Source organism: Hypomesus transpacificus, chromosome 26, assembly GCF_021917145.1.
Source record: "Hypomesus transpacificus isolate Combined female chromosome 26, fHypTra1, whole genome shotgun sequence".
NCBI classification, from domain to species: Eukaryota; Metazoa; Chordata; class Actinopteri; order Osmeriformes; family Osmeridae; genus Hypomesus; species Hypomesus transpacificus.
The window spans coordinates 2,684,110-2,696,788 of NC_061085.1; the positions used below are offsets into that span (position 1 = coordinate 2,684,110).

The 12,679-nt window shown below is 39.9% G+C and overlaps 1 protein-coding gene across 2 annotated transcripts in view; it reads left to right on the top strand.

Moving 5' to 3' along the window:
* The first annotated feature begins 258 nt into the window (after positions 1 to 258).
* Positions 259 to 12,679, top strand: part of dph5 (diphthamide biosynthesis 5) — a 47,886-nt gene continuing 35,465 nt past the window's right edge. Inside the window, exons 1-3 of one of the 2 annotated variants that reach the window (XM_047049722.1) lie at positions 259 to 575; positions 10,309 to 10,433; positions 11,261 to 11,369. In XM_047049722.1, the coding sequence (XP_046905678.1) occupies positions 441 to 575; positions 10,309 to 10,433; positions 11,261 to 11,369 (369 nt within the window). In that variant the 5' untranslated portion in view covers positions 259 to 440. The remainder of the gene's footprint in view (positions 576 to 10,308; positions 10,434 to 11,260; positions 11,370 to 12,679) is intronic. The other variant, XM_047049721.1, reaches the window with a different exon arrangement.

A 12,679-nucleotide genomic window follows, 5' to 3' on the forward strand; every position in this document is an offset into this window, starting at 1 on the left:
AACAAACAACATATTAAGTTGCTCTGATTGGTTGTAGGTCTATCCAATTGAGCAAAGAGGCATTTGTTATACGAGCTCGGTTGACACACGCCCCATAGTCACAGCCCAACAGAGAGTTTTCAGACTCATATTCTGACTAGAATTATGAGTATGACAACGTCAGGCTAGGATATGTCATCAATCGCATCACAAATGCTGTTCCAATTCAAACTGAAGTTGACAGTAGGTGGCGGTCTATGCTCCTTCAACTGGTTTAAACCCACAAACTAAATCCAACGAAGAAAAAGCTTACCCGTGCTCACATGTGTTTGTTTTTTCAAACAGAGACGACATATTGCTAAATAAATGCAACAACAATTAAGAGCTGACGACGTGTTGTTTTGCAAACTCAACCATTTGAAACTCGTACATGTTGGCACCACACTGATTTTTCTTTTGCAATGTTTTATTTCATCGGGCTTGGATTGGGAGATGCTAAAGACGTCACCGTGAAGGGACTAGAAATTATTCAGAAATGCAATCGTGTCTACTTGGAAGCCTACACGTCCATATTAACGGTTGGGAAGGATAAATTGGTAAGTACAATTACCGAGGTGATGTTATTTTCATATTCGACATTCCTTTCACATTCGGAAGACTCTACGTTGCAGCGTCGAGTTAGGGACCGGGTGAAAATTACCCAAACAATTGTGAAAAATTATGACATCATATTTTTATGGATATAAAACCTAAAAATGTCACCAGATTTTTCTAATTGTCTGGTTTACTTCCACACCCTTTACTTTTTCAATAATGTTTTTAAAAGAATTATAGAAAATCGCTAATCTCTGAAAATAGCATGAAATCCTTGCTAATCTCAACATATTTTTCAAATGTGTGTCAAAAAATCTCAAATATACACCAGATTATTCTAATAATATCTGGCCTACTTCCACACCCTTTACTTTTCCAATAAAGTCAGGGCTCAACATTTTTTTTGGCACTGGCCCCACCGGGTTTGAAATTTACTGGCCCCAAGACCATTTTTACTGGTCCCCCCTCCAAAAGTTGTAATTTATCATTGTTACAACAAAACCAAAGAGTTATAAGTTGTGTTATTCTGTTAACATTAACCATTTATTAAACACCTCCTGGATATAAAAACAACAACAATTAAATCACATTTCTAGTGATAAAAAATTAAAAGGTAATAGTCATCAAAACAATTGACTTTTAACCTCAAATATGACGTGCTCTCTTCCCTGCTGACAGCCATCTCTGCACAACTCTGTCTGACAGAACCTGAAACCTCTGGTCCATCAATGCTAATATATAAAAATATAAAAACTTCCATTGCATTTCATCAGTATGATACTAGGAAGTAACCAAGTCGACACCATTCTTCTGCTGCAGTTCAAAAGCCTGAGGGAACGAGGCGAACGGCTGGCCCGTCTTGATTACGTGATATGCCGTTGTTATAAGTTGTGCAGTAACACGATGGGCATCTACATTTAAATTCCTGACCAGCATGGTCAACGGCCTGGAAGATGAATTGTCAACCCTCCGTTTAGCTGTCACGCAAACCAGGTGCTGTCTGCTAGCATGGCTGGTCAGGGATTGTTTTTGAAAAATGGTCGGTACCTTGGTAAAAATATCTACTTTTGTCCGCTTTAGACAGGAACCTACGACAGACGACACAGTGCATCTTCGTTCCGTAAAAAAAGTTGCTTCCGTTCGAGCTCGTAGCTCTACTTGCTGCCATCTTCACTTTATTGTCTCGCGCCAGTTGTTAAAAAATGTATCGAGATTAGAGAATTACAATATGACGTCTCGTCACTCACTTCTTAGCTCTTGATTTGCCAACTGTGCGCCCCACGAGCTGCAAAGTTGTTTATGCATTTAGCAGATATCAAAACATATGAAGAATGTTAATTTTTACAATGCAAATCTTTTTTTCAATCAATAATTTGCAGTGGCCCGATCGGGCCAGTGAGTTGCTAGTTTAACTGTCCCGACATTACTTTTTACTGACCCCGGGCCATCGGGCCATTGTTATTGTCGAGCCCTGAAAGTTTTGAATACAATTGCAATTAATCGCTAATCTCTGAAAATAGCATGACCTCCTCGCTAATCTCAATAACCTTTTCAAATTTGTGTCAAAAATCTCAGAAATGCACCATATTATTCCAATAATGTCTTGTCTACTTCCAAACCCTTTACTTTTTCAATCATGTTTTCAAAAGAATGATAGAAAATCGCTAATCTCTGAAAAAACCATGACATCTTCACTAATCTCAATAACTTTTTCAAATGTGTCCAAAAATCTCAAATATACACCAGATTATTCTGATAATGTCACAATAATGCATGTCTGGCCTACTTCCACACCCTTTACTTTTTCAATAAAGTTTCAATAAACTTTTTCAATCCTCACTAATCTCAATTTATTTTTCTAACTTGTCTCCATCTTAACATGTAGCTGGTTAATCTTCAATCACCTTGCTATTTTAGTAAAAAAAAGTTGAGTAAAGTTTAACTGGTTGATGACCCCAGGTCTCTAGACCAGTCATTCTCAAAGTGTGGTCCGCGGACCACTGGTGGTCCGCCGCTGCCCCCGTAGTGGTCCGCGACGGCCACAAGTAAATTATTGACATTTCTAACATACAACTCAGAATGAAGAAAACACAGTCAGTAGTAGCCTAATCTATTAAAGTAGGCTACACACGTTCCGCATTCTGACACCGCAGCCTCTGCACGGGTTGTACCATGTGAGGGAGTTCTCCCCTCCCAAATAGAGTTGGTTGGGTCCATAACCCCTCTTTTCCAAAACCTTTTCTAGGCTAGATAGGCTACTGATTCCTGAGCCGGGTGGCACAACCGTAACGATACGCGTCAGGGAGGATGGATGGGAGCAGGGCCGGAGTGATGGCATCACTAGACAAGGTTTTACCAATTGAAAAATTGCTATGTTTATTTTACATAAAGCTCAAAAAACGATTCTGCGCTCAAATAATGGCCGAAAATGTTCGCATTAAGTGTGGAAATTGAATGTTAACAACGTCTGGCTCCTGGGCTGATGAACACTCAGATCATCAAGTAGTCTCAAAACTTTTATTTTTTTCTTAGCGGAAATCATAATTATCAAAATACAATATCCCTTAGAAAATCATGTGCTGCTAACAAGGTCTGGGTCTGGCACCATACGCTATACTATTTAGTTAGATGGTCCGCAAGTTTTATTTATTGGCTAAGTGGTCCTTGGTCTGAAAAAGTTTGAGAAACACTACTCTAGACCATTGGTTGCCAACCTTTTTTTTTGTCTAAGACACCCTTTTTCCCAAGAAAATATTTTAGGGCCCCCTTCACAAATTATGATATGATTGCTCTCCTAAGCTAGCAGCATGACAAATATCGATGCTTTCAAACAAACAGTATGTTTTTTACTATAACTAGGTAGGTTTATGCACAAATAACCTAGGCATATAACTAGCCTATAAAAAGGCCCTATTTGAAATGCACTAACAACAATGTTAGTATTTACAGTGGTTTGTATAAGAAAACAAATGACTATAGGCTATTACAAAATGTACTGCTGTCTGGGACTTCAGTACTCGCATGTTTTTCTTAGGCTTTATCAATCAGTGTGAGGACTGCTGCTGGCAGCGAGTAATAATTTGGTCAATGCGTGGAGGGCCAACAAGACATTTGCAATCAACTCATTCCCAATACCGCCACAAGCCCAGGGCATTTTTTGAGCGAAAGGCCAAAGAATTGACACTCCCAAAATGAGATGAGGGAAGTAACTGCTAGTGACAAGAAACTTTAAAAAAAAGTTGCTGACAAAATTGCCAAAGCAAAGAAAAGGGCATACAATTGCAGAAACTTTGATGAAAAATGGTTTAGAGGAGGTGGTGCCGTCCTGATCATCTGCACACACGTGCAAGTGTACCGCTAGAGAAAAACTAGAGAGGGTACAATTTCTGGGGAAATTGTAGGGTGTGCTTGCTTGCGTCGGTTGCTGGTGGGTCCGTTTTCCCATCTAATGATATTTTCAAGCATTTAGCCTACTCATATGGTATAATTAGGGATATAAGGGTGTAATTAGTAGGGAGTCAGGTGGCTGAGCGGTTAGGGAATCGGGCTAGTAATCTGAAGGTCGCTAGTTTGATTCCCCGGCCGAGCCAAATGACGTTGTGTCCTTGGGCAAGGCACTTCACCCTACTTGCCTCGGGGGAATGTCCCTGTACTTACTGTAAGTCGCTCTGGATAAGAGCGTCTGCTAAATGACTAAATGTAATGTAAATGTAATAATTCATTAAGAACACCCTTTGAAACAAGAAACCCCCTTGAAACAAGCTACTGTAACAACGTTGTAACTGGCAGTATTTCAGATGGAATTGCGATTCAAATAGTACCGTCTGCTAACTGAAAATAAGCCCCCCAAAACGTAAACAAGTTCGATATTAATTTAGGGAGACATGGCTAATTCAAAAGCAGTTTGCTAGTGGCAAGCTAGCTGCTGTTGCTATCCACACTTCACTGATTGTTTGAAAGTGCCGGAAATTAGAATGTTTCTTTTGTAAGGGATAATTACGGTGGCCGACATGTGCAAACACGCTACAAATAGACAAAGTACAAGCAAATTGACAATACACAAGCAAATTAAGAAGACATGTATTTGACCACACATGTGCAGCATTCAGCAAACGTGCTGCAAACATAGAAACGCGCTGCAAATATAGAAATGCGCTGCAAAAAGAAAAACACGCTAACCCTGAAAACAAATGCAAACAGATAAACGCTGCATCCAGATAACACAACGGAAGTGCTCCAGGCCAGTGGGAGCACTAAGTAGGTGAGCGTGATTTTAGAAGGGCAGATGAGAAGTTTGTTTTGAATAGGACCAAAATCAAAGTAAAGAGGCGACATTAAAAGATTAGTATTCATGTGCCCCTCCTCTTAGACTTACTTCGATGTTGGTCCAAACTTTTCATATGCTCTCTCTTTCTCTCTCGCTCCATGGGGCCGAAAATCAAGATGTTCCACTTGGCTCTTCCCCTGGAGGTCTGAAAAACTTCCGTTGTGAAAACTGGATGCAGCATTTTTGGTTTGCGTGCTTTCGTTTTTGCAACCCATATATGTACTGCAGCATTTTTGGTTTGCGTGCTTTCGTTTTTGCGACGCATATTTGCAAGGTGTTTATGTATTTAGTTGTGTTGTGTGTATTTTCAGCGTGTTTGCTGAATGCTGCACATGTGTTGTCAAATTAATGAAGATGTTTTCTTATTTTGCTTGTGTTTTGTCTATGCATGTGTTTTCTTAGTGTGCAGCGCGTTTACACGTTGGCCACCGTAGATAATGTATAGAACGCCGGTCATTATCGGGAAAATAAACCCCGACAGGGCGAACAGCACCCCGACGCAAAGCGAAGGGGTTTTGTCTCGCCCTGAAGGGGCTTATTTTCCCAATAATGACCGGCGTTCTATACATTATCCCGCTTATTACACGGCTACTTGCAAACAAAAATGACTTAACACAGTGTGTCTTCTTACAATGTATTTGTTACCATTCGTATTGTTGATCAGCAGAGAAATAGTTTGCCAAAGACGTTGAACTTCATAGACTTTGATCATTCTTTAGGCTTCAAATCAGCTGATGTTGCTAAGCAACAGAGTACGCTGAGTTGAAAAGTTACCAGACTACTTGCGGAGTGCTACGAAAGACGTGAATCCGAGGCAAAAAGGCCACTTCCCTTGACAGCGGTCAAATATGCATAGCAACGGTCAAATATGAGAAAATTTAGCATTCTGCAGCATTAAGAACAGCCGTGTAATAAGACATTTAAGCAATAAGCCCCAAGAGGCCGTGGTATATGCTGATTTTAGAACAGGTAAGGGGAATTGTTAGGCACGACGCGAAGCGGAGTGCCGAAAACCTCCTTACCTGTTCTAAAATCAGCGTAAACCACAGACTCGCGGAGCTTATTGCTTTTCTAAAACTGTTACTACAAATATTTTATATGGTTTCATCAATAAAACTATTAGAAACAAAATAGTTTAATAATAAACCGTCATTCTTCCGCTACTACAAAGTATAGTTCCTACATAAATCGTTGCCACGCAACAGCCAGATGGACATTTTTGCCGTCTTTTTCAATTTGAAATATTCGATGCGCAGTAATATGGAATGTTAAAGAATGTTAGGAGGACAACCTGCGAGGTTATGGTGGATTTTACAACGGCATGGAATGCGATATAGCCGATCACAATCAAGGATGGGAACAACCAGTTTTAGAAAATAAAGTTCAGCCATAGCTGTGGCATTGAAGACAGTACTGTAACCTACTACTACACACTGCTAGTGGGCGAGCCGAGTCTGTGACTCAGAGGCTAACGTCTAAAAAAAAGACGCGGTCTCACTCAAATTCCAAGTTTTACACAAATAACAAAAATATGCTGACCCGCTGGCTGTCTTCACAATCGCCCTATCTTTAAAACACTGCTGTCCATTTGGATGTAGAATTGACCCTGGTACGAAATTAAGAAAATACTCATCAGGCGCAGATCGACAACACTGTTGTCGACGAGTGTCAACACTCGTTGACAACATTGTTGATGCTGCCTCAATTGTCAATGGAGGCTGACGGGGCTCAACAGCTCAGTTTTCACAGCAACCTACATTAAAATCTCACCACCTGGCTGTCTTCACAATAGTCATATCGTCATAAAATTTCCCTCTCTGTTTTTCGTGTAAAATTGAACTGTAAAATTTGCTACGAAAATACTACTATGACACTTCCTAGCATGGCTGCCGCCTAAAAGACTAGGCGGTCTCACGGGCGACCCGCGCTCGCTCAAATTACAAAGACTTTGACGACCTAAATAGGGATGTCACGAGAACCGATACTTACGGTACCTTCCGATGCTAAAATAACAAAACACCGACGATGCCCATTTTTTTGAAGCACCGTAAGTACCGTGAGCGCCGATGCCAGATGTTAGCATCGGTGCTGCGCCTTCAGGAGTGTTCCAGTCGACGTTTACATTAAGAAAAACAAGATAACAACTGCTGCTTTAGCGATCGCCCCGCTTCGACTTGTTGACAAGAAAGGCAAAGAAAGTTGTTTGCGTTTGAGGCAGATGACCCTGGCGTTATAATTAATCCGCAGAATCCATTATGCAAAAAATGCTACCGCAGTCTTCAGACCAAGGGGGAATACTTCCAATTTAGCTAAGCACCTGAAAGATCGTCATCTGGATTTGTTTAAAGAATTCAAGGCAAGTTCTGATTCAGTTCCAGAAGAGGCGCAGCACCGATGCTAACATCTGGCATCATACAAAATAAATCAATGTTCGTTGAAGTCGCGGCAAAATTCTGAATACATCCAAAGAATGCTCTTTTTCTGTTTGTTTAATCTGTCATACTAAAATACACATTAGCCTACATGATGTTTGAGATGGTGGGCACGTGTGTTACAATGGCTTATGTACATAGTTTAGGTTAGCTGTAGTTTTAACGTTAGCCCATAACTTAGAAGGTAAACTCATGTCATGTTCATCTTGTTAGCTGAATGGCTTAATTGCACTTTATTATGTTGTGCTATGCTCTATTGCACATGTTTTGTATGTCTTTGTAGGACATTTTGCTATTTTTCAAATATTTTAAAGAAGTTCATGGTTCAAGTAGCCTACATGGAATCTTAGACAATCCTCTTTTTTTTTACCATGGTATCGAAATTGGCATCGAGAATCGTGTTATTTTAATGGTATTGGCACCGACTAGTGAATTGTTGGTATCGTGACACCCCTAGACCTAAATCAAACATCCGAGATTGCAGTTCCACTCGAAATCGCTTTCTCAACAAAGCCAAATGGTTGGGATTTTTGGGGGTGGTATTTTTCACTCGTAATCCAAGCTCCAATTTGCGTGCTAGAACGTCTCTATCATGTTGTATCCATGCGTCGTTGCTAACGTGTGTTGACGTGGTGACGTAGCTAGCACAGATTACCCTTCGTCGACTAAAGGCACTTTGACACCACAAAAACTGCCGAAGGCAAGCACACCCCAATAAAACGTGATAGCTTTTGTGAGGCTTGGTCTGAAGATAAACTCTGTCAAATTTGGTGAAGATTAGACACACTTTGTTGGAGTAGCAGAGAAAAAACAAATCTAACTAATCAACAGTTATTGGCCAAAACACATTTACGCTTCCTGCGGCCACGCCCAGTGGTCTCAATTGTTTGGACATCCTCAGAAGAGGGTTCCGAGTCATCATACCAAGTTTGGTGTTGATTTCTCAAAGATTTGCTGTAGGGCTGTCCCCACTTGGTCGACTAGTCGATTTTCTGGTCGATATGCTCTTGGTCAACTTAGATTGTTTTAGTCGAGCTGCCATATGGCAGTGTGAGATCTGATTCCCGCTTGTGTAATCATTGCTGAATTAACAAAATGTTCAACAGAAATTGTAGATTATATTATTTAAGACAAATAAACCAAACAATATATAATTTAAAAGAAAAGGTGTTACTGTTTTCCCTTTCGTTAATCTGCGCTTTGTTTTGGTTTTGTATTTTGCACACGGCACGAGCACAATTGGCTGCAGAACTACAAACTCTGCCATAGCCTACTTTGTCGGTGTTATTAATCAAAATGGCAAAGACATCTGTGGTATGGCGGCATTTCATTAAAGTACATTTACATTTACAATGTACGGTTTATAAAACGTTGAATGCAAACCCTGCCAGCAACGGTTTATTTTTCCTAGTTCAACGGCGAAAATGATGTAGCCTACCACCTGAAAAACGTACGTTGGTCTAGCCCTACTTCACTCATGCTAACGCGCTGGGTTGAAAAAGGAATATGCCTATTATAAGAATCACATCCAAATTGAATGATATTATCCAAGACAAAATCTTTCTTTGTTGCAACGTTCACCACTCAGCTTCTACTTAAGTTCGCAGGCAGTGATAAGCGCACTCTGATGATTTGCATGTTAAACAAACAATATTTTTAATTTGTAGTACATTGTAAGAGATACTAAATACCAACGGCATTCGGTTACAACAGGACTGGTGATACGAGTCTTATTATTAGTAGGCTTTTAGCCGCTGAATCTGCAATGTCCAGCAGCCATTGAGTCAGATCGCGAAAATGTTTGTAGGTTTATTTTTATTTTTAAGCGTTTCAAAGTTCGATTAGTCGATTTTCAGACAGTTTAGTCAAGTTTTGGTCGACCAAAGAATATCTTAGTCGGGGACAGCCCTAATTTGCTGAGATATGACCCAACTTCCTGTTTGGTGTCTTTGCTGCTGATTTTGATTGGCTGTACCAGACAAACGGTTTTGAAAATCAAAATCCTTTTGAAATGTTTTGTTCTTAAAATTCAAAATGGAGAAAAATCTATATAACCGGAAATTGACGTCATACGGTGTGTTGAACTTGTCTTGATCCAGGGAGTCCAACGGTACTTCATTTTTGAAAATCAGTCATACGGTTCAAAAGTTACATGGCTGAGCGGTTAGGGAATCGGGTTGGTAATCAGAAGGTCGCTGGTTCGATTCCCAGCTGTGCCAAATGACGTTGTGTCCTTGGGCAAGGCACTTCACCCTACTTGCCTCGGGGGGAATGTCCCTGTACTTACTGGAAGTCGCTCTGGATAAGAGCGTCTGCTAAATGACTAAATGTAAATGTAAGTCCAACTTTGACCCACTAAAGTGCTCAAATGGGAGACATGAAACTTGGTGAAAATAAAAAGGGGAAGAGTCTGTCCTTAAAGAGTCTGCCAAATTTCACAACTTTTTACCATATTGTTCTAGGGGCTGCCATAGACTCCAATGGCGGAAGAAGATGTGTAATGATAATAAGATTTTCATTGATAGCACAACCATTGCATTCTTCATTACATTTCAGACCGAACGCTGATGAGTACCATAGCCTTGTCAGAGCCTTTTATTTCGTTTCATAAACGAGGGTGAAATGCTTTGAAGCAGGATGTGACCTCTGCAACAGACTGCCTCCTCTCTCCCAGCCCCACTTCCGTTTCCCTCAAACCACCCTCTCCCCCTTTCAATATTGTAATACATTTCTGCGTGGTGCGTGAACACGGCTATTGCTGTGCAATGTCTAGTTATCTGGCACACTGGTGATACCATTTTGCCACAAAAAAAAAGTAACATAAAATCTAAACAAATCAACAGAACTTTCCACAACCAAAGTTGTAAGGATTTGTCTAATTGCTAATGTGCCTTTGTCAAGAATGTTTAAAAGGCACATGTATGTTTTAAAAGAAATAATACACTTCACACATTATTTCTTGTCTTTCAAACTCAGGAGGAGTACTATGGACGGGAGCTCATACTTGCAGACAGGGATATGGTGGAACAGGAAGCGGATGATATTCTGAACGGGGCTAATGTCAATGATGTTGCATTCCTAGTCGTGGGAGACCCCTTTGGGTAAGTTAAGCCATTTACTTCTTAATGTGTATCTTATTTAATTTGAATACAGTAAAATTGGATAGCCTAAATCTGGGGTTCCCAAACTTTTTTCTGCGAGGGCCAGAAAATTGTTCCTTTCTTTAATGTGGGACCAGGTTGGTCTGTAAGAGAAAATTGCATGGTAGTGACTATCAATGTTATTGTGGAGATTTTATGATTTTAAATGTATTTATTATGTTAGATAAGTTTATTATTTTGTTATGCACCGTACATCCGAATATCAAGGGATATATATCATCTATTAAAAGAGCATTATTACCATGGTAATGACCTTTTTTCATATTCATTGCTATTGATATCAAAACATTTACTTACTTATGCATTGTAAGCAGTGTGAACTGTTTTTATTTTTTAATTTTTTATATAAAATATAAAAAAGATTATTTGGCATTGTTCAAAGGGCCGGTCCAAATGGGGGCCGTAGTTTGGGGACCCCTGGCCTAAATTGTTCTGTAAAATAATATATGGGCAGATATGTGCACCTTTCCAAATCAAGTCCAATCAATTACATTTAATATGCATAAGCTCGTATAAGTAAACAGAAATGATTCGTTAATTTCCCGACTCGGTCTGTCTACGAGTCTTTGGATCATTTTTCACGTGACCTGCATAGGCTCTGTTCTGGTAAAATATTGGTAAACCAATATATACAAATATTGGTTAAGGATTAGGGGATATTGTACTGTTTTGTAGCACATTTAATTTAAAATAAATTTGACTGCCATTGAAAATGTTGGATCAGTTCAACAGATATTTCTATGGAAGTTGGTTAACTCTTCTTTTAGAGCCACCACTCACAGTGACTTGGTCTTGAGAGCTGTGAATGCTGGGATACCATACCGGGTCATCCACAACGCCTCCATCTTGAATGCAGTTGGTTGCTGTGGGCTCCAGGTAAGTTCATATTCCGGACTGTAAAATATACAGTAAATTTGAGTCAATGATAACACATCTGGTGCTTCAAGTCCCATCAATCACCATTATTTAGCAATGTCTTATGAGAGTAGTAAAAGTCAAACATTTCCATAGGTCATAAATATCTCTGTAGTTTGAGATGAAGAATAGAGGAAATTACTTGGCCTGGCCCACATCCATCTTACTTTCAAAGATGTGTCAGAGACTGTCTTATGTGCTTAGGGGCAATTGTACATAGGGATGCTCAATTATGGAAAAAATCATAATCACGATTTGTCAATATTGAAATCACGATTATTCAAACGATAATTTTTCAACCGGTGCTGTCTTCCTTCTGCCTTTTTCGAGTTGAGCTGTTTTTGTTGTTTTTTTGAATACCGCTGCTAGTGAGTGAGTGTTGCTAGTCAGTAGGGCCGCGTTCAGTAGGTGTTAGATCTTTAACTGCTATGTGGCATGAAGAAGAAGCACATGCCACTGGCAGGAGGCGGGACATGCCAATCAGCAGCATCGACTGTTGACAGCCAAATGCACGAACACATACGGACGAATGACTTGACTATCAAACTGTAACGTTACTGAAACTTTAATATTCAACACATGGTAGGTCTGCCACAAGGTCTTTAAACTTTTACTTATAGGTCTACATATTAGGCTAATAACACGTCTGTTCCACACGTTAGGTCTACTACAACTTTTATTAGCTTGTAGATGAATTACATTTTAACAACGAACTCGCTCGGTATTCGTTCGTGCAATTGTCTGTTAACGGTCGATGCTGCTGATTTGCGGCTCACTGGCATGTCCCGCCTCCTGCCAATGGCAATACTTCCTGATGCCACATGCTGGTTAAAGATTGAACTCCCTCTCGCTGCGTTGAATGCTTTTGGGGGAAGGACAGAATTGCGCGTGCGCGTCTCTTTCAGAAACTCTCTAGGCCTACTGTAAAACAAAAAATGCCAAATTAATCGTTTCAACTCGATTATGAGTTTGGAGATCGTTTGACCCAAAAATCAAAATTTGATTAATTGCATGGCCCTAATTGTACAATATCTCTCCCCCAAAATTACGACATTCAAAACAATTTTGAAACAATGCACTGACTCTAAAGTTTTCAGTGGAGAGAGGCATACTTAGGCCAACTTGAACACACATGCATTTCGTATTGTGTTCAGGTACTACATGACTGTATAAAAAGTATCTTTTTTTTTAAAGGCTAAACTGTTGACTGGTCTAATTGGCTGGAGGCAAAATCCAAATAGAATAGCCAATCATATGGCTTTTGCAAAATG